Source organism: Pongo pygmaeus, chromosome 18 (assembly GCF_028885625.2).
Source record: "Pongo pygmaeus isolate AG05252 chromosome 18, NHGRI_mPonPyg2-v2.0_pri, whole genome shotgun sequence".
In the NCBI taxonomy this organism is placed as follows: domain Eukaryota; kingdom Metazoa; phylum Chordata; class Mammalia; order Primates; family Hominidae; genus Pongo; species Pongo pygmaeus.
In genome coordinates, this window is record NC_072391.2 from 68,838,748 (window position 1) to 68,864,970 (window position 26,223).

Genomic DNA, 26,223 nt, shown 5'->3' on the forward strand with positions numbered 1-26,223 from the left:
TGATACATCTGTGTCTTGTGTGTTGGAATAGTTATCCCAACTCAGACATTAAGTATGGAGTTATGTGAATTTATTTTTTCGCTAGTCAACGGAGATAGAGAAAAGATTGCTGTAAATTTCTGGGGCAGGTGGCAAGCTGGTTTACGGAACGCAAGGCGATGAGAACCTCTGGCTTACGGAAAGTAGCATGAATTAATAATCATTTAATTGGCTCCTCCATTATGTTGCTGGTTTGGGAGATGGAAGTTTAGATGGAGGGGCCGTCAGTGGTACTTTTTAGCTAAGAGTCTGATGGTTGAGAGGTGGGGGTGGTGGCTGCCTTTGGATTCTCCACAAGGTTCAAGTGTCAGGCAGCATCCCAAATGCTCAGTGGGCTCACCTTGGGACCCCAGAAAGGAAGAGGATCAGCACTTTGGTGATTACCACCTCCAAGAGTCACTCCACCATGAAGAGATGCAAAAGAAACTTCCCAGTAATGTGGACAGCTCAATGCCTGCCCAGGATCTCCCCAAGGGAGGGAGGCCTCTGGCCAGAGGGAGACTGGTCTGCATCATAGGCTGCCCACCATGCCAACAGCACACTGGTGTGTTCAGTGATGAGGAGATGAGTTTTGTTCAGGAAACACAGAAACTAATTCTACCAGTATGTTGTTTCTCTTGGAGGGCAAGTGGATATCTTGAAAATGAGGGACCTTAAGGTTCCATATTTACTTCATTGCCAGTTTTTCTTCAGGCTTATCTTTGATGAAGCAGCAATTCCACGCCTTACTTGGCTTCAGAGTTGTACAGAGTTACTAGAAGAGAAATGAAGCCTGTGTTGGCATTAAGTCCACTGGGATTGCAAGCAAAACTCTTAAGTTTTTTGTGGCCAGAATTTCAGTGATTCGGATGTCGAATTTGTTAGCAAAGATTGGGATCACATGAGAATTTGTTCTAGCAAGAATGGTTTTATCAGGTGAAGTTAAAAGGGACTGTGAATGTTGAAAGGCTGTGCTTCTACCATCTTTGTCCACTTTATAAGCTTTCTAAGTGATACTGTTCCTTAAAGTAAGTCACTTCCTTCATGAAGTTTTGCTAGCCATATTTTAATTATTCTATATGCTTACAATATAATAAAACCACTTCTTGCAAATTCCAAACAAAACTTTGCATGAATGCTTATCAGCTCTCTTCCCTATTTCCCTCTAACTAGCATGAGTAGAGGGGTAAATTTTAAAGTAATTAGTTTTAGAGGTTAAATACTTCTAAAACAAATATGATAAAATCAGAGGATATCTGGAAGTTGGTGTCCCCATGCATAAATGATTTTCCCCCTAAGGGAGCCATGTATTGACAACTGTGCTTCCCTTTGAAATGAAATTCTTTTGCCTAGAATGCAGAGGAGCCTAAGAGGATAAAATAGACAATCATGGACAGGTTTGTCTCTCTCAGTATTTGTCTTTGTGAGTTTTAGTTGGCCAACTCATCACAGTATGAGGAGAAGTGGTGGCTGTTGGCCCAGAAAACCGACTTGAATTTTCTGTACTCCATAACAGGGACATGCTAGTCTTTCCTGTGCCTCATCAGCATGCGTTGGGTAGGGCCACCATAACACTAACAAGCAGAGCAAGTGCTTTCTCACTCCCTGGAAAGTCTGTGTGGCATGGAATCCATAGCTCACATCCTGTTAAGTTTGAGTAGGAGTTTGACCCAGCATTTAGTTGTCACAATATCCCATTTACCTAGCTTTATAGAGTTTGTCATCTATAGCACATTCAGTCGCATGATTCCTTACCACATTTTTATCCCCTTTGAAATCCCAGGAGCCCAACATGTTGCCTATGGAAGATTCACTGAGATTTAACACATATATTCATATTTTATAACTGCCAAAATGAGATAAATTGCTTTTACCAGCAAAGTAAAAAATACCATCTGATGTTTTGCACAGTATAGAGCCAATACCAACTTTTTCATGGACAGTTGAACTTAAATGATAACTGTAATATTAAAAATAAAATGACTGTGAAAAACTTATAAAATGTTCCATGATGTCATCACCTAAAGACAATGATCATTTTCTTCTAGTCTTTTTTTCTAATACCTACTTTTTACATAGCTGTAACATGGGATAATACACATTTTATCTTCTTTTGTGATTTGCATTCTCAATGATTTTTCCATATTGCTTCATAGCAATCAGTTTTAATGTCTTCTTATACTCAGTAGAATGGCCGTACCATTGTTTACTTATACCATGCTCTATTGTAAGACATCTAGATTGTTTCCAAATCATTTTGTCATTATTGTACAAACCACTAGAGTTACTAACGCTTCAAGTTGTTTGTTTTTTTGTTGCCAGTGTAAACCAAAGGTTCCAGACACCAATTGTCTAAACTATGTCTTGTCTCTGGAGTGCATGTATTTCTATTTCACTTATGTGACATCATCGCAGGCTTAAAGTGACCAGTAATTGATTTTTAAAAGAGTGTTTTGTATATTGTGATATGTCTTCTAGAATTTAAGTTTAGAAAAGCCTTCAAAATGGGAAACCACAGTACTTTCTCTCTTGGTATTCATACAACTTCATTTACTTATGCCCACGATGTATGCTAGTGACAGAACTGAAGCAGAAATTGATTCTGAGACTCTGGCCCTTTTGAAGCTGTTCAGAGAGAAGAAACTTGAGAGAACCCCTGACGGTGCCTGTGATCAACCCTCATCCAGCATAGCATGTTGATGGGAGAATTTGCACAACTCTTTTTTTTTTTTTTTGAGACAGTCTCACTGTGTCACCCAGGCTGGGGTGCAGTGGCACAATCATGGCTCACTGCAGCCTCAACCTCCCAGGCTCAAGTGATACTCCCACCTCAGCCTCCTGAGTAGCTAGGACTACAGGCACTCGCCACCACGCCTGGCTAATTTTTGTAGTTTTTGTAGAGATGCAGTTTCACCATGTTGCCTAGGCTGGTCTTGAACTCCTGGGCTCAAGCGATCTGCCCACCTCAGCCTCCCAAAGTGCCAGGATTACAGGCATGAGCCACAGCACCTTGCCAGAACTTGCACAGCTGTTTGCCCATCTACAGAAATGGTGTGACGACTTTGGTACCATGTCTTGATAGGGATTGACATTTTAATGTCTGAGGTCAAGCAAGGGAGGGGCATGTGTCAGCCATAGTTAACTCTTAGGAGCCGTCCCCACATCACTCAGGGAACCACAATGAGATTGTAACTGGGTGTTTATAGAATCTGTTATAAGAATGGCATTACTTTATCTTTAGAGAAGGGGCCAGTGAGCTGCAGGTGGCTAATATCCACTTCTAGACAGATTTGATCTAATAAAGATGCAGATTGTCCTAGATAGAAAGGAAATAAACCTGAAGTTTGTGCACCAGTGGATGCAGCATTTCATATTAAAGCAGGGCTGTTGTATCACTGGGAAGAAAGAGAAATGAGTGAGCAATTGGTGATTTTATTTTTTAAAACACTTTATAATGGGTCCTTAGCTCAAGCTCACAAAAGAAGCTTTAGAATTCCAGAGCAGTTTGAGTTTGAAAAAAAAAAAAAAAAAAGAAGTTCCCCTCTCCATGCAAGGGGAAAGAATAGTGGCTTCTGAAACCAGAATTCTCACCTCTGCAACCTCACCACAATTCATCATGTGTTCAGCATTCAAGGAAGAGGATGGACTCTTTGGTCCTATGAGGAAACTAATGCTGCACTGGGTTACTGTGTTTGCTTTTCAGCTCTGGGAGAGTGAGATGAGTTGGGTGGTCTCAGCCTCGGTGCCCATTCATCCACACTATTGAGCAAGTGCACAATTGACTCATTCCATAGTAGGGGGGCAGGCAGATTGAGGGCATTTACAAGGCAGTCACAGTCCTGTAAAACAGGTGTTGTTTTTAGTCAGGCAGAGTAACAAAAAGATGGGGATGGGTGTATGGAATAGAATCTATGTCTTAGTTTGCCTCTACTGGAAAGAGGAGCAGATGGCAGCTTTTTCCTAACTATATATACCCTGAGCCTAACCTAATGCCTACTGATTGGAGTTCACAATAGAGAAGGTAAAGAAATGGCTGTGACGAATAAACATTGGAAGTATTATTTGATGCCTTCACCCACCCCATCTTGAGAATGCATTTGAAGAGTTAATATGTAGAAGATAACCACTAAGCAAAAATCAAAATGATGGAGAATAAGGAAGTTTCTGGGGGCAAGGGAACTTAAGTTCCTGAAACATTAATTAAAGACTCCAAATGTAGATGTGTTCAGGAGCAGCCCATCACACTGCAAGGTCTAAAACCTGCGACGCGACGTTCCATAGGATCAGGTCTGAGCGGGGCCAGGAGATGGGAAGTAGGCCATGGGGGAACTGGTCTAGAATGTTACAGCACCTAGTTAATCGGCAGCCAGTCCATCACATTAAACATCCAGCCGTCATGTATTACCTTTCAAGTGAAAATGAATAACTCCCATTAAGAGCAAAATGGGTTTGAAGTCGATTCGAGACAGATTAAAATACTGTTATGAATGTGTGTGTTGGGAGGAGGAGGATCTGTGTGTAATATGCTTGTCCTTGTACTTTTTAAATAATAGATGTCCTACAAACTTATGTAGACCAGGTTACCAAGATATGGGGTTAAAGGTCACAAGATGTGCATTCTGGAAAGAGCATCAACTTCCTGGAATATATTTCCTGCATTTGGCAAATTTCTTTTCAAAATTATATTGTGGCCTTATGATTTTAATGAATAAAATTGATTTTCTAAAATTGTTTATTAAAGTAATGACAGCATCTTGGTGTCCACATCAGAACAAATTTCAAACCCAAGCATAAATGGAAATACATGCCAGATAACTAGACAGGGTAAAACAGAAAGCAGTTTAACAGGGAATAAAAATTGGGCTTTCTAATTCAGTGACCTGAATGCTGAGTTGCATTATTTTTTCATGAGGGCAGTGGATATATATATTTTCTCACTACCACTTTTATTACTTTTTTTTTTCTTATTGCTTTAAGCAAAATTCTGAAAAATGGAGTCCCATATTCAAAACAAATGAAAGAGCCAACACTCAGATATTGACCAGGTTATGGAACAACCAGATCCAACCATACTGTGTTTAAGCTGGAGGAGCCTTGCTTATCCTGGATAAACCCTTAGCCTGGCTGTTTTCTTATCAAAGTGTTTGCCTCTACTGGAAGGAGGAGCAGATAGCAGGATTTTCCTAACTATAAACCCTGAGTCTAACCTAATGCCTACTGATTGTGGTTAACAATAGAGAAGATAAAGAAATGTTTCCTTTCCATCCTTCAGAGAACTCCTTCTACCAGCACTTCCGTACGTGCTGTCTGCTGCTCAGTCCTCATGGGCCGCTCCTCTTTAATTAGCGTTTGGTTTTTTTGGTGGTGTAGGCAAGAGGGGCATGGAGGCATGGTTTGGGCAAGCAGATAGGAAACTTTCCCTATTCCCACCCACTCTGAATTAACTCTTGGGTCTGGAGCATTGGCTAGATTATATCTTGGATTCAGGCCCTGCCTAGTTCCACTCCTCAATTATTTCTTCCCCAAAAGCAAACTGCTGAACCCAAACTTGATTTTTTTCCCCACATACTTGGTGCGCTGATACTCATGTGAACCTTTCTCAAATCACATTTTTCATGTTGCCAATGCTGTGCCATGTTGTGATTCCAAGAGGAGGGACAATAAAGTTGAAAGCACATCTCTTCTTCGATTTCTGAAGCAGAGCATGTCTGGTATTGAGGCTGGCAAAGCAATTGGTGAGACTTTCCCACCCACCCTCAGCCCTACTGCCCCCCACAAGCCAGCAGATTGTGTCTAGATTGGGGGAGGTTAGAACAGACTGAATTTAGCTTAATCCAACTCCAGAGCCTTTTATTCCATTTCTTTGCCTTCTTTTCCTAATGTTCCGTTGTTAAAGTAGTGACAGAAATTCATGGGGGAGAAAGAAACACTTGCTTCTTTTCCAACATGCTTGATAAATCAGTCCGGATGTTCATCCTTCTTGAATTTTGGTGTTTTAAGAAAATCCTGTGCTATAAATGAATGTTGATTTTCACCCAACACAAACCCTCTGGGAGCTGGCCTGGTCTGGCTGCTGTATTGCATCTTCTACTTTCTCTTTTAGCATCGTCCAGCCAAGCAGAGAAGGAGCTGACAGATTCTCCTGCAACCTCCAAACGCATCTCCTTCCCAGGTAGCTCAGAGTCTCCCCTCTCTTCGAAGCGACCAAAAACAGCTGAGGAGATCAAACCGGAGCAGGTGAGGCTGGAAGGGACTCTGCCGGTGGGGAGGTGAGGTGTTTTAGACATTGGTAGGGAACAAACTTTTGGGTGGGCGGGCTTAGGGCACACGCAGTTGCTCAAAGCAGTGGGTGTGTTCCCCACAGATGTACCAGTGTCCCTACTGCAAGTATAGTAATGCCGACGTCAACCGGCTCCGGGTGCATGCCATGACGCAGCACTCGGTGCAACCCATGCTTCGCTGCCCCCTGTGCCAGGACATGCTCAACAACAAGATCCATCTCCAGCTGCACCTCACCCACCTCCACAGCGTGGCACCTGACTGCGTGGAGAAGCTCATTATGACGGTAAGGCAGCCAGGAGCAGCACCCTGTGATCTTTCTCCAGGGTCAAAGGTGACGCAGTAACATGGGCAAGATACTGTATTATTGGACAAGAAAGTCAGTGTAGAGTTGGAAACATCAGAAAACAGTCCTTGTTCTGTGACCTTTGTTTTACTATCCCTGCCTTAGACTTGGCATGACCATAGCCCAAAGTGCTGAACATGTGTTTCTCAACTTCCCTTATTATCCTCTCTCCCCTCAGGGGACAGAGGCATGGATTAGCTAACCATTTATGTGAAGAAATCATTATTCAAATTCTTCAAACCTTTACTGAGCAGGTCATGGACTAGATTGCTCTTACCTTCATTATGTCTCATTTCATCCTCATGACAAACTCTGTTTTTGTTTTTGTTTTAAAAGGGAGCCAGGCACACTAGCTCACACCTCTAATCCCAGTTCTTTGGGAGGCCATGGTGGGGGGATTGCTTGAGGCCAGGAGTTTGAGACCAGCCTAGGTAACACAGTGAGACCCCGTCTCTACAAAAGATATTTTAAAATTAGCCAGGCATGGTGGTGCATGCACCTGTAGTCCTAGCTACTTGGGAGGCTGAATTGGGAGGATCACTTGAGCCCAGGAGTTTGAGGTTGCAGTGAGCTATGATTAAGCCACTGTGCTGCAGCCTGGGTAACAGAGGGAGACTCTATCTCTTTAAAAAAAGAAAGAAAAAAAATTTTTTTGACACATTCCCATCAGCAGATAAGGAAACTGAGGCTCAAAGATGTTAATTGACTTGATGCCATTTGTAAGGAGCAGAGTTGAGATTTGAACCCGCAATTTCCAACTCTAGGGAGTTTCTCAGTGGATACTTTGATTTTTAAAGCAAGAAGATGTTGAGCTGGATATTGCTGATTCGTGAATGTGGGTTTTGCATTTGAACATGATATTGCTACAACTGCAGATTTTGAAAGCATGCCCCTAAGTGACCACTATAAACATGGCCTAATTAGTGTAAAGATGTAAATCTAATTGTAATGTAAAAACTTTTCAAAATAGTGCCAGTGATGGTGATGTCCTACTTTTGACTATGCTGGTGCTGCTATGAAAGTCATTTCCTGGCCAGGCGTGGGGGCTCACACTTGTAATCCCAACACTTTGGGAGGCCGAGGCAGGTGGAACACCTGAGGTCAGGAGTTCGAGACCAGCCTGGCCAACATGGCGAAACCCTGTCTCTACTAAAAATACAAAAATTAGCCAGGCATGGTGGCGGGTGCCTGTAATCCCAGCTACTAAGGAGGCCGAGACAGGAGAATCACTTGAACCCGGGAGGCAGAGGTTGCAGTGAGCTGACATTGCGCTACTGCACTCCAGCCTGGGTGACAGAGCGGGACTCCATCTCAAAAAAGAAAAAAAAGGCTGGGCACGGTGGCTCACACCTGTAATCCCAGTACTTTGGGAGGCCGAGGTGGGTGGATCACGAGGTCAGGAGATCGAGACCATCCTGGCTAACACGGTGAAACCCTGTCTCTGCTGAAAAATAAAATACAAAAAATTAGCCGGGCGTGGTAGCAGGCGCCTGTAGTCCCAGCTACGCAGGAAGCTGAGGCAGGATAATGGCATGAACCCGGGAAGCAGAGCTTGCAGTGAGCAGAGATGCGCCACTGCATTCCAGCCTGGGCCACAGAGCGAGATTCCGTCTCAAAAACAACAACAACAACAACAACAACAACAACAAAAACCATTTCCTGATCATTAGAGGAAAAACCACCAAAGAGAATTATTCTCACCTCTTTCTTAGCATTATTTTAGCAGTGGAGTAATAAGTTAATTTGATTGCCTTTTCACGTGAAGATTCCCGGAGAGGTAGTCTGTTCACAACTGCACGTTATAATGTGCAGGTCACAGACATATCACTTCTAGGCATTTCCTATTCCATTTGGTTCTGCAAACATTAATGAATAACGTTGTAAGTGATGTTTAGTCGTGAAGAATATATAATTGATGATGCATCAAGAGAACTTTAGCAGCCAATGGGAAGCTCAAAGGTGACCTAGCATGAGTTGCCTTTCAGAGGTCTTTGAAGTATAAATTAACTTTCTGTGGGTATTTTCAAATCAGCTGGTGAACATTGTGTAAAGATTCTCTGTAAGTGAAAACCTCCTTCTGTGGACCAGTGGGTTTCTGTGTTACTGGTTTCCTCAGCTTTCTCATCATCCTTGGAAGTAACAGGCCTCATTGTACTTCCCAGCTGATGGCCTGGAACCACGGGAGCCTGAAAGAACAGAAAGAGATGTGGGGAGGGAAGCATTGTCAATACTGACCTACATTTTTCTTTTACTCAGGTGATTATTTTTGCTATTTTAATATAAATCTAGTCTAGGGACTGTTGGCCTATAGTAATCTGCATGACTGGTTTACATTAGTAAAAATTTCATTTATATATCCCTAGGGACTAGAGTATAACTTATATTTCAAATATTCATTGTTTGTCATATTTTCATAATAGCAATAGCAAGGTAAATTTCAAGTGACAAGTGTGGTGGTCATTGTGAATCTTCATTTACCAACAGAGCCTTGAAGGGCAGGATATTACTTCTGTGTTTGCTTGGGTGCCAATCCCTAAGAGATTTCTGGAAGTTACCCATTAACTAGCACCTTTGGAAGCAGTGATTCTTAACCTTCATGGAGACTCTCATGAAAGCTATACAACAGCCATACTGGATGATTCTTCGCATACCCGTGTTTGATAACCACTGTTACTGACCCTCCATCAAGTATTTTGCAAATATAAAATTGTGTGTACAATGCCAGGGAGCATAAGGATATATCCATGGGACTGGTCAATAAAAACTGTTCTAGAACCCCTGACAATGTAATTACATAGGAGACATTGCTCCCTAAAGCACTGCTGGGCTTGGTACCTTGTATAGAAACCCCTATGTTCCTCATCTTTCCACAGCAGACCATGGAGATGTTTTCTAGACATTTCTGAGAAGTGTGCAGATTGTGGGAAATGCACTTGTAATAGGAAGTCAATTTGTTAGCAACAAGAGAAAGTCAATGGATTCAGGAATAAAGTTGAAAGTTATGAGAAATGTAATCATATAAGTATTTTACTTTTTACTGAAAGATGTATATGCAAGCATGAGTTTTCTCTTTGCATGGGAAGATGGAGTTATGGCATGGCTGTCAGTATTGAACTGGTTTGTCCAGTCATGGGGATAGTTTGCATTGAGCCAAACTATGCATTTCCATCGCAGTCCTTTAATTCAGCAGGAGAAAAAAAAAAAAAAAAAAAAAGCAACCAGGGTTAGAGGGAATTTGTGGGCCTACCACAAGGTGAACCTCAGATCGTATTTGAGGACTGGAATACTGATGATCTTGGTCTCTGCTCTGATGAATCAAAGCAGATGCCATTGTCTTTCCTCTGAAAAATTTGGTGTAAAAATGGAATTTGCAATTGTTTTACACCTAAGTGATTATAATGAACCTATGGTTAAAATCCTGCCACGGGAGGGTATTTTACTGTCATTTTATTAGAAAATTGGCCCCAGGAAAGTATTGGTTAGGCTTTCTAACGATATATGTTTGTTCATGGCCAACTAGAGCAGGAAACTGAAAACAGCGTGATGAAAAATGCCCCTCTAATCAGGGCTCCATTTTCTAAACCATATCATTAAGGAATGGCCAGTTCTACGGTCATTCATGCTCCAGGAGAAGAAAGTTATGTCTGCTTTGTCCCTGAGTGGCTAGGATGAATGGCAGCAAGAGGAGTGAATCTTCTTTCTTTCCAAATGGGTTGACTGAGTTATTTGCCGTTGGCTGCAGAATAGGAAAAGCTTGCAAAATCCCCCAAATAGATGATTCCTGGCAGACATGGGGTGTGACCGGGGTATTTACAGCTATAAATTCTGGTAAATATTTTTTGCTGTCTGGATCCAAAGTCTCAGGATTTAGCTTCAGTTCGGTTCAGTCCCACTAAAAGTAAATTCCACCCTGATAAATGGAAACAGATTACTTTCTACACAACGTCTTTCTGTTCAGTTGTAAATGGAGTGCGTTTTGAGGAGGCTTCATTTAATAATACCTTATCAGACAGCTTTCAGGAACCTGCAGTGTCTAATATGTCTGTTGCTATGGTAACAGCTGCTTGCTTATGCTCTGCATCTCATATCTATGTCTTCCATGGGCCCCCTTCTTCTTACTGATGAGGGGGCTTGAGAAATATTCTCCACTAGGAACAATTGCAATGCTGGCCCTCCACTATGGAGGCCACACCCACAGCACTTCATTCTTCTTGGCCTATTGGAAACACAGCTGCAAAGAGTACCTCTGCACACGTCATATGAAAGAAGGAAATCTATAAAGCTTAAGGGAGATGAGACAAGGGCCCCTCCACAACTGGCTGGGCAGCCCTCCCCCAATGTCAGTTTCACATAAGAACTCTCACCTATTTACAAAGAAGCTTGAGATTTCAAATTGGTGAAAGAGATGTAGGAGCTGCTGCTCGGTGCCCTTATTTTCCTATTCTTTCAGGAAAGGAGGGTGGAGGGCATGGGGCCCATGTTTCTGGCCCCTGAATGAGAATAGGAAAGACCACCTACCATGCATTTCAATACTCTTAAATTATTCTAATTGATCACTATCTATCTTTCTAAGTGACAGGACACACCACTGGGATCCTGAAGCACTGACATGGGGAAATTCTCTTTGTTCTTTCATCATTTAACAAAATATGACCTCATAAGGGAGACGGGATTGGCTCCTGGGCAGCTTAGGAACACCTTCTCTAGCCCTTTGTCTTGGCTCCCTCTGGTAGTTCTTAATTATTCTGTGTTTTTTTGTACCTGCACAGATTTCCCTTCCATGCTCCTGGCCCTGTGTTGCCTGCAGTTTTTTCTGTATCTCTTTTGAGACCAATAGTTTGTAACCTTGTGATTTTTTTTCCGTCAGTGTCTATGACCCTCTATGCTTCATGTGTGTCTGTGAGTCTCTAGGACAGGCTGGTCATCTGGGGCTCTAGGGTGGCCACTGGCCTGGGGGCGGTGGCACCCACCTGGGTACCAGCTCTCTCACTTTGCTTGTATCTTAAGAGGAAGGTAATGAAAATAATCGGGCTTCGTTAATTCCAAGCCCTGTGAGATGATAGCCATTTGGAGCCTGTTTGCCAATTAGATGGTCTAAATTAGAAGTGACCTTGGTGTACTGCCACTGCTTGCCTCTCTGAGTCTAATGAAGCTTCTCTCTCCAATTCATTCTCCTTCTCAGTTCTCACCTCTCTGCACACACGTGTATAACTCTTCATGTGTTTCCTGTTCTCCCATCTACCTTTTCAATCTTTCTCATCCTCAGTTTCAAAAATCTGGTTCTGAGCTACATTTGTTTCCAGCCTACATGAATGTTAACACGGCCCTACAGTATTTTCTTTTGAGCTTGATGTATTTAAAAATTGAATGAACTACCATACAGAAGCAGTTTTAGAAAGGAAACAAGAAGGCCAAGGTGGGAGGATGGCTTGAGTCCAGGAGTTCGAGACCAGCCAGGGCAACATGGCAAGACTGCGTCTCTACCGACAAAACAAAACACACAAAAAATTGCTGAGAGTAGTGGTGTGTACCTGTAGTCCTAGCTACTCAGGAGGCTGAGGCAGAAGAATCACTTAAGCCCAGCAGTTTGAGGCTGTAGTGAGCCATGGTTGTGCCACTGCACTCCAGCCCGGGTGACAAAGTGAGACTATCTCAAAAAAAAAAAAAAAGAAAGAAAGAAAGAAAGAAAAGGAAATGGGACAAGGAGAGAAGAAGCTGGGGCTTTTAAAAAGACTCCATGGTCCAGTGTTCTCCCTGGCACATGTAAAAGACTGTAAAGTGGGGTGGGGAACCCAACTCTGAAACTCTACTGGCAAGAGCTGCCCTGGTTTGTTGGCTGTAAGTGTGCAGAAACCAGCCAGTGGGCCCCATTGGCTGTCTAGGTACAGGAAAGGAAGTGAGCAACTGGCCTCTCGCTGGAACAGCTGGCTTTAGATATACCACTAGCTAGACTGTTCAGCCCTGAAAGCAGCTGGCTTTTAACTTCATGCTTAATGTTTTGGGCAGAACCAGTCTCATCCACAAGGATGTAGAGACTGGCTTGGTCTGTGCCAAGGAGGTCTGTGCCTGAGGTCTCTCCTGTTTTTGTCTGAATTTCTTCATTCTATTGATTTTCAATTAAAAGTAAAGGATTTGAGGCATCCTTGGGAGCCTAGGTATCGGCAAATCTATACTTTCACCTGGAATAGTGGGCTTTTCAGAAAGAAGTCCTAAAGTGAGCAGTGCCAAGGCAGTAGGAATAAGGGTCTCAGAGAAACTAGGTTCACCACTTTTGCTAAGAAAATATCTCTGCTGGCCAGGTGCAGTGGCTCACGCCTGTAATCCCAGCACTTTGGGAGGCTGATGGGGGCGGATCACCTGAGGTCAGGAGTTCGAGACCAGCCTCGCCAACATGGTGAAACCCCATCTCTATTAAAAATACAAAAAAAAAAAAAAATAGCTGGGTGTGGTGGTGCACTTCTGTAATCTCAGCTACTCGGGAGGCTGAGGCAGAAGAATCACTTGAACCCGGGAGGCGGAGGTTGCAGTGAGCTGAGATCGCGCCATTGCACTTCAGCCTGGGCAACAGAGCGAAACTCCATCTCACACACAAAAAAAAAAAAAAAAAACTCTCTGCTTTCCAGTACACAGAATATGTCTGGGGCATCAATCTAACCTAGGTGAGCTTGTCTGCAGGTGGCCTCAAGAGATGAATTGGCATGAACGGTCCCATAAGAACTTAGCAAAGGGTGACCTTGGCTGCACAGGGTGTTAAATTGGCCCTTCCACATCTGTGACCTGCAGGGATTGGCGTAAGTGGCAGGATGGTGTTCCTTATAACTCCAGATTCTACCAAGAAATTATATATTTCAGCAGCCCCTCCCAAATGTCAGAGTGGGAGATTAGTCCCATATCTCAGACACTGGGCTGTATAAAGTATGCCCTTGAGGCTTTAGGGTCCACTCACCTCATAGAATCTTGAAAAGCATTAGAACGTAATCCAAAATAATAATGAACCAAACTAGGAAGAGTTTGGAACTATGTATTTATGAACCTATGTCACCTCTCCTAGTAGATCAAGGGCAGTTCACTTGAGTACATGGATTTCCTTCTGGGGAGCTTGTGATTTCCTAAAATTATCTGGAATATTCTTTCTGTGAAAGTATTTTCCTAGGAGTCTGCAAGTTGTATTAGATTTCTAAGGCTTTTGTGACCTCTAAAGGGTTATTTATTCTGTCTGAATCATAAGCTTTTTGGAGACAGGGACTTTTCTCTGGCTGTCTGCATCTCAGAAGCATGCAGCACATGGATCCTGTACAGTGTTTATTTAGTAAATGGTGGTCAATTCAATGAATTGAGAGTCACTCAAGGCTACTCCTTTTCAACTGTGTTATTTTGGAAGTGCTTAAGCTTGAACACTTTCAGCATCAATGTGGAACGCTTCTGTTTCTATTATATATGAAAATTGCTTAAACTGGGAGGTTTTGAGCACTGGAGTAGAACTCTACATTTCTTTTGTTATGCATGAGACCCTGTTTGTTAGGAATATATCAGAGCCACTGTTGGCTTCCAAATTTTCTGTACCCCAGTCAGCTGATTGTTTCTTCCCAAGTTTCCATGCAACGTACATGTACTCTGGGAGGAAGGTAGTTGAACTGGCTCAGAAGGTTTGGGAGGAAAACGTGGTGTCTAGAAGATCACCATGGAACTGCCTTTTGCATGGCAGAGGCCAACCTTGAGACCCAAGTGCTGTAATGGCTGTAATCAATTGAATTTTCTTAACCAGAAAAACTTTTGTCTTCTCATTACTTCTCAGGTTCATTAGTGAATAGAGTGGGGGATATAATTTAATGTATTAAATGTTTATTGATGTATGGATTATCGGAATAATCAATGTGGATGGTACATTCAATGTAGAAAGTGTAGATGTTTGGGCTGATTTATACTGTCATGTGGCCAAACCTTAGAACTTTTTTCATTTGGCTTTTGAGTCCATGGCTGGAAGTATGGACATTGTAGGATTGCGGCCAGAGAGGGGGAGAAGGAACAGAGAGAAAGCATGTATATTGTTCTGCAGGAAAATTGGTGGTAGGACCAGTTATTTGAGGGCCTCTGAAATTTGGCACACTTGACATGACCCTGGTTATGCTACAACCAGGTTTTGTCTTCTCATAAACCTACATGTCTCAGTGTTCCTGGCAAAAGGGAAGGTCTTTACCTGTGCTCAGCACAGCTGGGATGGATGGACGGATTGGTTGATTAGAGACAGAGTCTCACTCTTGTCGCCCAGGCTGGAGTGCAGTGGCGCAATCTAGGCTCACTGCAACCTCTGCCTCCCGGGTTCAAGCAATTCTCCTGTCTCAGGCTCCCGAGTAACTGGGACTACAGGCATGCGCCACCACGCCTGGCTAATTTTTGTATTTATAGTAGAGATGGGGTTTCACCATGTTGGCCAGGCTGGTCTTGAACTCCTGACCTCAAGTGATCCACCCGCCTCAGCCTCCCAAAGTGCTGGGATTACAGGCGTGAGCCACTGCACCCAGCCGACAGCTGGGTTATTACTTTCCCATTTTCAGCTATCCATTAGAGACTATGGCTGGGACAGTCTGAATTCCATGCAGTATAGTAGCCAGATATGATTGTAAAACAAAGGGGGTGCCAAGGCAAGTGTTGAAGGAAGTCTGCCTTTGGATATGTATATCACCTCAGTGAGCAGAAGGACTCCTCAATGCACTCTGTTGGCAGGATTATGTTTGTGGCTCTTCAAGATAAAGCATGAAAGCTTTGAGTAAAAAGCTTTGGAAGGTGGTAGGAGAGGGAAGAATGGGCAAAGGCATGGGAACGTTAGTGTCTGAGAACTGACATGGGGCCCTCCAGTAGCCTGTGTAGCAAGGCAGCTTCCATTCTCAACCTCTGTTCAGACACATGCGCAGACAGACCCCACCTGAATTTCCAGATCCTTAGGATTCTCTTTAGGGATCTTTCCTCTTTGCCTCCTGGGAATTTCTTGCCCATCAAAATTTCATATACCAGCCCCCCCTTTTTTTCAGGGAGAGGTTGGGTACACTATAGATGAGAAGAATGCAGGTGGATAAAAGTAGTTACTTAAACACATATGGGGCAAGACTTACAGGTTTGGAGGCCCAGATTAAGATGCAGAGGAGCATGTGAGGTTGATGATTATATTTCGGGGAGAGTTAATTGATGGAAGGTGAAGGCAGACAAAGAACTGCTGCTTACTGCCTTCTTGAATCCCAATCAGGAATTATGATTAAAGTCGCAGCGAGACAACAGAGGGCTGATGAATTGGTGTCTTTTTTTTTTTTTTCTTTTTTGCCGTCATTCACAGTTGATTGACTTCAACCTTTCAAGTGCAAAAGTCTCTCTTTTCCATTATTATTCATAGCCATCTGAGTTTTTCTAATTAAAGTGTATGAAAACAATTACTGATCCGTCGTACTGAGTCTGTTAGAGGGGATGTCTGCGTTACTGTAATGCGTATGAAAAGCCCACAGTTTTCTATAATGATGTGCAGCTGAGGTGTTAGATAATTTTATTCTTTTTTACTCTGTAGGGCTTTTTTTTAATTTCTCATGATTCATTTTTCATAATTCCTAAAGATCCCAGGAAAGGACTGATCCTGCAGCTACAACCGAGAAAGGAGGTGGGGGGGAGTCTTTTTTCCTTTCCTTTTCTCCCCCTCTTACCCCCAACCTTGTGCTCCCCCTCGGCTGAGGACTATAAATTAATCGGTGACCTTTCACTTCTTGGATTCCCGCTGGACTTCCCAACCACACTGGTCAGAAATGCCTTCTATTAAAAAGAAAATAGATGGAATGAGTTTGGCAATCTCCACTCCATTCTTAATGATTCATCAACAGCTAGCCTTAACCAGCTGCCGATGAGCTTTGTGTGAGGTGCAGATGTCTGTGGGGGCAAGAATGCTATGTCACACACATTCACCTGCCATACACCTGCTCTTCGTAAACACAGCATTTCTCAGAATGCTTCTCCATGATGCCTGTTGCTTACTTTTTGCACCCGCTGGCATCTGGGTTGCTGAAATTATTCTAATACCCCTAAGTGTGATGAGGAGTTATCTTATGTTGATGGGGGTGGCTGTCTGGGTTTCCTCTAGTTGTCAAGCTTATTGCTGATGATTCTAGTGGACATCTCAGTAGCTATTTTGAGCAAGGCTGGGATCTTCACACCATTAAAAATTAATAGTAATGTATTTAAAATATTAAATTTTGAACAGAAATCTAAGTATTCTAGTCTTTGCAACAGACAGTGAAGATGTCTGTGCACAGTACGGTTGTGTTTGATGGAAAAATAATGTCTCCAAGTGGGGCTGGGTGCCACGTAGAAAGGTTAGTGGTGACTGTAGTTTCTGGTCCTGTAACTGCTAGGTCAGTCCATTTCTCCGGCTATCATCAAATGGGAGGCGGTTTCTAATTCATTTGAAATATCATCGCCACCTACCCTTTCCACCCCATATCAGGCAAAGGGATATTGCTTCTTTTTGAATGAAGAACCTTTGATCTTTCCATTGGATATCGAGGGCTGCTTATCACATTAACATAAGGCAAATGATAACTTGTTTGGACAGGCTTCTGGCCGTATGGCAGGGAGGCCTAGAGAAATATCTGAGGCTCTGCCCAAAAGTTGCAGCTGTTTGGATCCAGGCGATTTCCAGAATTGCTGTATTGAGAAAAAATGGCCATGGTCAAGGTGGGGCTGCCCTGTTGTAGAATACTGTGCAGGCCACCCTCTATGGCTGGGACGTTGGTCAGAAGTTCCCTCTGATGTTGTATACCTTGGGCAGAAACTCCAGAAGAAATCGTGGCTTAAGTAAGTCACAAAAAAAGGCTTGTTTGTGCTTGATGTCAGCTTGTAAAGGGTTACAAATGTTGTTTCCTGGAAAATCTGCCAGCATGTCTGCGTGTCCTTAGCCTTCCCTTTGTTCTCTTCTTTTCTTCTTACCCTTTCCTTCACTCTTACTCCCCTCCTCCTCTTGCCTGAATACATTTTGAAAACAGTACTACAATGCTCCCTGCTTCAAGATTACAGTGTACTTTACTAGGTATGATTTAATTAGGGCCCTTATTATGTTTTCAGCAGCTTAAGGTGGGCCTTTCAACTTATCTACCTAATTGGTTGCACAAGAAGTTTCACAGCCCATGACAAAACATTGTCAGTGATCAAAGTCAAAATTCTGCATAAAGGAAAAATATTAATAATAAGATTATTCTTCAAGTGTGCACTGCTAATTATGTCCAGAATGTAACCGTAGAAACACTTTTGACTGATGTGAGCTTTGTCTAATAAACATGAATCTTCAGTGAGCTATGAAAAGTGAGACACCTCTAGCTTTACACTGATGAAGGCTAATTTTGCTTATTAAATAATTTTTTAAACATTTCCTATTTTGTGTCGCTTTCCTCTCCATTTGACTCTCCTTGCTCTTGCTCCTCAGGTGACCACTCCCGAGATGGTGATGCCAAGCAGCATGTTCCTCCCAGCAGCTGTTCCAGATCGAGATGGGAATTCCAATTTGGAAGAGGCAGGAAAGCAGCCTGGTCAGTATCATTATTCTTGACCCCAAGAAATTGAAACAAGATGGAATGCCAAAATGTTCATGGAGAAAGGTTTTCAGGAATTCCTTACAGTACTCTTAAGGTGAATGTAACTGATCAGGAGATGAGGGGCATTGTCATCAGCTACTTTATACTCTGCTTCTTGGCATGTATTTGTATATTACTCACATGGTTTAAAGTGAGAGAAAATCAGTATGAGAACCAGTGGAATTCTGGCATAGACACACACATCTTCTTAAACTATACAATTAGGGAGTGAATAACCAGAGACTCAGTCAGTAGGCCCTACCATTCTAAGCCATTAAACACTGTATTTCTGAGGATTTAATTAGTAGGGACTTGTGAGTTGATTTTTAGGTACACTGGATTAGTTGTCTTTCTTTCTGAGTTTTTTGGGATTGGCTTAGGATGAAGCACAGAGATGCTGTTGGAAAGAACACTGTTGTAGACAGTAGTTGGTGCCACATAGTGTTTCCTGGCTAGATGGATGGTTAGACCTCTGTGAGGCTGTCCTACATCTTTCACCTCTAAGGTGGGAAGAGTTCTAAGTTGGGAAGAGTTTGGCCATACGACTGTCCCACCTCCTCTCTTTCTTGTGAGTTTTCCATATCAGACAATGGACAAATGACCTGATAAAGGGTCTCGGTATTTATGGGTGTGATGATCTTATTATAGGAAAAAAAATGTATTTTAAATAATTGAACACTTGAATGTTAATTGCTTATTGAATAGAGATGGCAATCAGAAGTCACATTATAACAAGAAATTAAATGCCTAAAAATATGTAGCCCCAAATTTCTTATATTACGATGTTCAGCAGTTCTTGTAAATTCCTCACAACTTAGGACAGCATTAATTCACATATTCTACACTTCAGATCTACTGTGCTAAATTCTTATTGCATAAAAGATGAACATAAAAGGGAAATCCAGTCTAAGATCAGTAACCTTCAAACCAGTTCTTGAGAAATTGAGGATTCTGAGTCAAGCAATTAAATGCTATTTAAAAGACTGTTAGATCTGTGATATGACATGGGTCTATTATGCATTGAAACTTTTTGTATTTCCTTTTATTCATCTCTGTTCATGTGCACCCTGTTTATAATATGTGCTCTATTGGAGGAACAAAAGAAAGCAGGAGGTGCTCCGCAGAGATTCTGTCATTCAGGTTGGGCACTTCCCTCATCATCAGATTCTGTGTTCATGAGGCCTGACTAGGTAGACTGCTCTGGGTGCCATCCTTGAAACAAAGCCTTCTTTATCTTTGGGTTTGATTTTTTTTTTTTTTTTTTTTAACAGAAACCTCAGAGGATCTGGGAAAGAACATCTTGCCATCCGCGAGCACAGAGCAAAGCGGAGATTTGAAACCCTCCCCTGCTGACCCAGGCTCTGTGAGAGAAGACTCAGGCTTCCTCTGCTGGAAGAAGGGGTGCAACCAGGTTTTCAAAACTTCTGCTGCCCTTCAGACGCATTTCAATGAAGTGCATGCCAAGAGGCCTCAGCTGCCGGTGTCAGATCGCCATGTGTACAAGTACCGCTGTAATCAGTGTAGCCTGGCCTTCAAGACCATTGAAAAGTTGCAGCTCCATTCTCAGTACCATGTGATCAGAGCTGCCACCATGTGCTGTCTTTGTCAGCGCAGTTTCCGAACTTTCCAGGCTCTGAAGAAGCACCTCGAGACAAGCCACCTGGAGCTGAGTGAGGCTGACATCCAACAGCTTTATGGTGGCCTTCTGGCCAATGGGGACCTCCTGGCAATGGGAGACCCCACTCTGGCTGAGGACCATACCATAATTGTTGAGGAAGACAAGGAGGAAGAGAGCGACTTGGAAGATAAACAGAGCCCAACGGGCAGTGACTCTGGGTCAGTACAAGAAGACTCGGGCTCAGAGCCAAAGAGAGCTCTGCCTTTCAGAAAAGGTCCCAATTTTACTATGGAAAAGTTCCTAGACCCTTCTCGCCCTTACAAGTGTACCGTCTGCAAGGAATCTTTCACTCAAAAGAATATCCTGCTAGTACACTACAATTCTGTCTCCCACCTGCATAAGTTAAAGAGAGCCCTTCAAGAATCAGCAACTGGTCAGCCAGAGCCCACCAGCAGCCCGGACAACAAACCTTTTAAGTGTAACACTTGTAATGTGGCCTACAGCCAGAGTTCCACTCTGGAGATCCATATGAGGTCTGTGTTACATCAAACCAAGGCCCGGGCAGCCAAGCTGGAGGCTGCAAGTGGCAGCAGCAATGGGACTGGGAACAGCAGCAGTATTTCCTTGAGCTCCTCCACGCCAAGTCCTGTGAGCACCAGTGGCAGTAACACCTTTACCACCTCCAATCCAAGCAGTGCTGGCATTGCTCCAAGCTCTAACTTACTGAGCCAAGTGCCCACTGAGAGTGTAGGGATGCCACCCCTGGGGAATCCTATCGGTGCCAACATCGCTTCCCCTTCAGAGCCCAAAGAGGCCAATCGGAAGAAACTGGCAGATATGATTGCATCCAGGCAGCAGCAACAACAGCAGCAGCAACAGCAACAACAACAACAACAAGCACAAACGCTGGCCCAGGCCCAGGCTCAAGTTCAAGCTCACCTGCAGCAGGAGCTGCAGCAACAGGCTGCCCTGATCCAGTCTCAGCTGTTTAACCCCACCCTCCTTCCTCACTTCCCCATGACAACCGAGACCCTGCTGCAACTACAGCAGCAGCAGCACCTCCTCTTCCCTTTCTACATCCCCAGTGCTGAGTTCCAGCTTAACCCCGAGGTGAGCTTGCCAGTGACCAGTGGGGCACTGACACTGACTGGGACAGGCCCAGGCCTGCTGGAAGATCTGAAGGCTCAGGTTCAGGTCCCACAGCAGAGCCATCAGCAGATCTTGCCACAGCAGCAGCAGAACCAACTCTCTGTAGCCCAGAGTCACTCTGCCCTCCTTCAGCCAAGCCAGCACCCTGAAAAGAAGAACAAATTGGTCATCAAAGAAAAGGAAAAAGAAAGCCAGAGAGAGAGGGACAGTGCCGAGGGGGGAGAGGGCAACACCGGTCCGAAGGAAACACTGCCAGATGCCTTGAAGGCCAAAGAGAAGAAAGAGTTGGCAACAGGGGGTAGTTCTGAGCCTTCTATGCTCCCTCCACGCATTGCTTCAGATGCCAGAGGGAACGCCACCAAGGCCCTGCTGGAGAACTTTGGCTTTGAGTTGGTCATTCAATATAATGAGAACAAGCAGAAGGTGCAGAAAAAGAATGGGAAGACTGACCAGGGGGAGAACCTGGAAAAGCTCGAGTGTGACTCCTGCGGCAAGTTATTTTCCAACATCTTGATTTTAAAGAGTCATCAAGAGCATGTTCATCAGAATTACTTTCCTTTCAAACAGCTCGAGAGGTTTGCCAAACAGTACAGAGACCACTACGATAAACTGTACCCACTGAGGCCCCAGACCCCAGAGCCACCACCACCTCCCCCTCCACCCCCTCCACCCCCACTTCCGGCAGCGCCGCCTCAGCCGGCGTCCACACCAGCCATCCCCGCATCAGCCCCACCCATCACCTCACCTACAATTGCACCGGCCCAGCCGTCAGTGCCGCTCACCCAGCTCTCCATGCCCATGGAGCTGCCCATCTTCTCGCCGCTGATGATGCAGACGATGCCGCTGCAGACCTTGCCGGCTCAGCTACCCCCGCAGCTGGGACCTGTGGAGCCTCTGCCTGCGGACCTGGCCCAACTCTACCAGCATCAGCTCAATCCAACCCTGCTCCAGCAGCAGAACAAGAGGCCTCGCACCAGGATCACAGATGATCAGCTCCGAGTCTTGCGGCAATATTTTGACATTAACAACTCCCCCAGTGAAGAGCAAATCAAAGAGATGGCAGACAAGTCCGGGTTGCCCCAGAAAGTGATCAAGCACTGGTTCAGGAACACTCTCTTCAAAGAGAGGCAGCGTAACAAGGACTCCCCTTACAACTTCAGTAATCCTCCTATCACCAGCCTGGAGGAGCTCAAGATTGACTCCCGGCCCCCTTCGCCGGAACCTCCAAAGCAGGAGTACTGGGGAAGCAAGAGGTCTTCAAGAACAAGGTTTACAGACTACCAGCTGAGGGTCTTACAGGACTTCTTCGATGCCAATGCTTACCCAAAGGATGATGAATTTGAGCAACTCTCTAATTTACTGAACCTTCCAACCCGAGTTATAGTGGTGTGGTTTCAGAATGCCCGACAGAAAGCCAGGAAGAATTATGAGAATCAGGGAGAGGGCAAAGATGGAGAGCGGCGTGAGCTTACAAACGATAGATACATTCGAACAAGCAACTTGAACTACCAGTGCAAAAAATGCAGCCTGGTGTTTCAGCGCATCTTTGATCTCATCAAGCACCAGAAGAAGCTGTGTTACAAGGATGAGGATGAGGAGGGGCAGGACGACAGCCAAAATGAGGATTCCATGGATGCCATGGAAATCCTGACGCCTACCAGCTCGTCCTGCAGTACCCCGATGCCCTCACAGGCTTACAGCGCCCCAACACCATCAGCCAATAATACAGCTTCCTCCGCTTTCTTGCAGCTTACAGCGGAGGCTGAGGAACTGGCCACCTTCAATTCAAAAACAGAGGCAGGCGATGAGAAACCAAAGCTGGCGGAAGCTCCCAGTGCACAGCCAAACCAAACCCAAGAAAAGCAAGGACAACCAAAGCCAGAGCTGCAGCAGCAAGAGCAGCCCGAGCAGAAGACCAACACTCCCCAGCAGAAGCTCCCCCAGCTGGCGTCCCTGCCTTCGTTGCCACAGCCTCCTCCACAAGCGCCCCCTCCGCAGTGCCCCTTACCCCAGTCGAGCCCCAGTCCTTCCCAGCTCTCTCACCTGCCCCTCAAGCCCCTCCACACATCAACTCCTCAACAGCTCGCAAACCTACCTCCTCAGCTAATCCCCTACCAGTGTGACCAGTGTAAGTTGGCATTTCCGTCATTTGAGCACTGGCAGGAGCATCAGCAGCTCCACTTCCTGAGTGCGCAGAACCAGTTCATCCACCCCCAGTTTTTGGACAGGTCCCTGGATATGCCTTTCATGCTCTTTGATCCCAGTAACCCACTCCTGGCCAGCCAGCTGCTCTCTGGGGCCATACCTCAGATTCCAGCAAGCTCAGCCACTTCTCCTTCAACTCCAACCTCCACGATGAACACTCTCAAGAGGAAGCTGGAGGAAAAGGCCAGTGCAAGCCCTGGCGAAAATGACAGTGGGACGGGAGGAGAAGAGCCTCAGAGAGACAAGCGTTTGAGAACAACCATCACACCAGAACAACTAGAAATTCTCTACCAGAAGTATCTACTGGATTCCAATCCAACTCGAAAGATGTTGGATCACATTGCACACGAGGTGGGCTTGAAGAAACGTGTGGTACAAGTCTGGTTTCAGAACACCCGAGCTCGGGAAAGGAAAGGACAGTTCCGGGCTGTAGGCCCAGCGCAGGCCCACAGGAGATGCCCTTTTTGCAGGGCGCTCTTCAAAGCCAAAACTGCTCTCGAGGCTCATATCCGGTCCCGTCACTGGCATGAAGCCAAGAGAGCTGGCTACAACCTAACTCTGTCTGCGATGCTCTTAGACTGTGATGGGGGACTTCAGATGAAAGGAGATATTTTTGACGGAACTAGCTTTTCCCACCTACCCCCAAGCAGTAGTGATGGTCAGGGTGTCCCCCTCTCACCTGTGAGTAAAACCATGGAATTGTCGCCCAGAACTCTTCTAAGCCCTTCCTCCATTAAGGTGGAAGGGATTGAAGACTTTGAAAGCCCCTCCATGTCCTCAGTTAATCTAAACTTTGACCAAACTAAGCTGGACAACGATGACTGTTCCTCTGTCAACACAGCAATCACAGATACCACAACTGGAGATGAGGGCAACGCAGATAATGACAGTGCAACGGGAATAGCAACTGAAACCAAATCCTCTTCTGCACCCAACGAAGGGTTGACCAAAGTGGCCATGATGGCAATGTCTGAGTATGAAGATCGGTTGTCATCTGGTCTGGTCAGCCCAGCCCCGAGCTTTTATAGCAAGGAATATGACAATGAAGGTACGGTGGACTACAGTGAAACCTCAAGCCTTGCAGACCCCTGCTCCCCGAGTCCTGGTGCGAGTGGATCTGCAGGCAAATCTGGTGACAGCGGGGATCGGCCTGGGCAGAAACGTTTTCGCACTCAAATGACCAATCTGCAGCTGAAGGTCCTCAAGTCATGCTTTAATGACTACAGGACACCCACTATGCTAGAATGTGAGGTCCTGGGCAATGACATTGGACTGCCAAAGAGAGTCGTTCAGGTCTGGTTCCAGAATGCCCGAGCAAAAGAAAAGAAGTCCAAGTTAAGCATGGCCAAGCATTTTGGTATAAACCAAACGAGTTATGAGGGACCCAAAACAGAGTGCACTTTGTGTGGCATCAAGTACAGCGCTCGGCTGTCTGTACGTGACCATATCTTTTCCCAACAGCATATCTCCAAAGTTAAAGACACCATTGGAAGCCAGTTGGACAAGGAGAAAGAATACTTTGACCCAGCCACCGTACGTCAGTTGATGGCTCAACAAGAGTTGGACCGGATTAAAAAGGCCAACGAGGTCCTTGGACTGGCAGCTCAGCAGCAAGGGATGTTTGACAACGCCCCTCTTCAGGCCCTTAACCTTCCTACAGCATATCCAGCGCTCCAGGGCATTCCTCCTGTGTTGCTCCCGGGCCTCAACAGCCCCTCCTTGCCAGGCTTTACTCCATCCAACACAGGTGGGTTCTGCTCTAGGACACTGTTTCAGGGCTAAATAGCTGCCCAGTCAGCATTCTGTTATGTGGATACCACCCAAACCCTCTGAGTGCTGGGCAGATGGGAAGCTTCCCTTTCTAGTTCTTTAAAAGCAACAAGACTTCAGTTCGTTCCTGTTGAGTCTCTCAAGTACTGGTGTGTCAGGGATGGGACCTCCTGGTCAGAACAGTTTCCTTTGAAACCACTCTTATCCCCTATAATGGGGAAAAACTTGAGGGTCCTGGTATACTAATTTCTGGAATATTTCAGGAAAGAAGTTTCTATCATAGACCCTTTCATTCAGTCCTTGTGGAAATGCCAGATATTTGTTATAAATATAAGACACCTGAGTCAGTCCTAGCTAATTCTGGATTATGCCCTAAGAAAACTGGTCCAAGAGCATTTAAATCAACTCTTTGCCCTCACCTGGGGTCCCTGCCTTCTTGAGAGAGCTACGGTGGCAAAAGAACTGCTATCAGGGCTGGGTGCAGTGGTTCATGCCTATAATCCCAGCACTTTGGGAGGCCGAGGCAGGCAGATCACAAGGTCAGGAGATCGAGACCAGCCTGGCCAACATGGTGAAACGCTATCTCTACTAAAAATACAAAAATTAGCCAAGTGTGGTGGTATGCACCTATAGTCCCAGCTACTCGGGAGGCTGAGGCAGGAGAATCGCTTGAATCCTGGAGGCAGAGGTTGCAGTGGACTGAGATTGTGCCACTGCACTCCAGCCTGGGTGACACAGCGAGACTCTGTCTCAAAAAAAGAAAAAAAAAAAAGAACTGCTATCAGAAAGAAGCTCTTATGTGGTAGATCCTTAATATTGGGGTTCTCTTCTAGCCAGAACAATAGTGGCTGTTTTTAACAAGATGACCGTTCTACTTGAGTGCACTGACCAGCAATCTTGTATTGGGCAACGTGGTTCTGTTCAAATACTGATGCACATTTCAGAGGTCCTCAGTTACCTCTATTTTTTCCTTTTGCCCATTTCCCTTTCCTTGCTCCTGATCATTGAGAATCATACATACTTGGCGCTCTTATAGTCGCACTTAATAGGGAGTTTTCCAGTTCTTCCTACATACCTCTCTTGTTTCTCCTTCTCTGTCTTCACATCTCTGGATCCAGCCATCTTTGCTAAATTGGACCTTCACCTCCAGGGTCCTGTTAGGCTTAGACACAAGTCTGCAAATTCCCCCCACAATGGCCTGAAATGATTAGCTCCAGTTCACCAAAGGAGAACCC

General features: G+C 44.8%; 1 protein-coding gene across 5 annotated transcripts in view; it reads left to right on the forward strand.

Annotated features, from left to right (window-relative positions):
- ZFHX3 (zinc finger homeobox 3) overlaps window positions 1-26,223 on the forward strand; it is a 275,007-nt gene that overhangs the window by 240,007 nt on the left and 8,777 nt on the right. For all 5 annotated transcript variants that reach the window (XM_054452977.2, XM_054452980.2, XM_063654491.1 and 2 more), the window contains 4 exons: window positions 6,122-6,255; window positions 6,383-6,583; window positions 18,099-18,201; window positions 19,518-24,965. In XM_054452977.2, coding sequence (XP_054308952.2) covers window positions 6,122-6,255; window positions 6,383-6,583; window positions 18,099-18,201; window positions 19,518-24,965 — 5,886 coding nt within the window. The remainder of the gene's footprint in view (window positions 1-6,121; window positions 6,256-6,382; window positions 6,584-18,098; window positions 18,202-19,517; window positions 24,966-26,223) is intronic.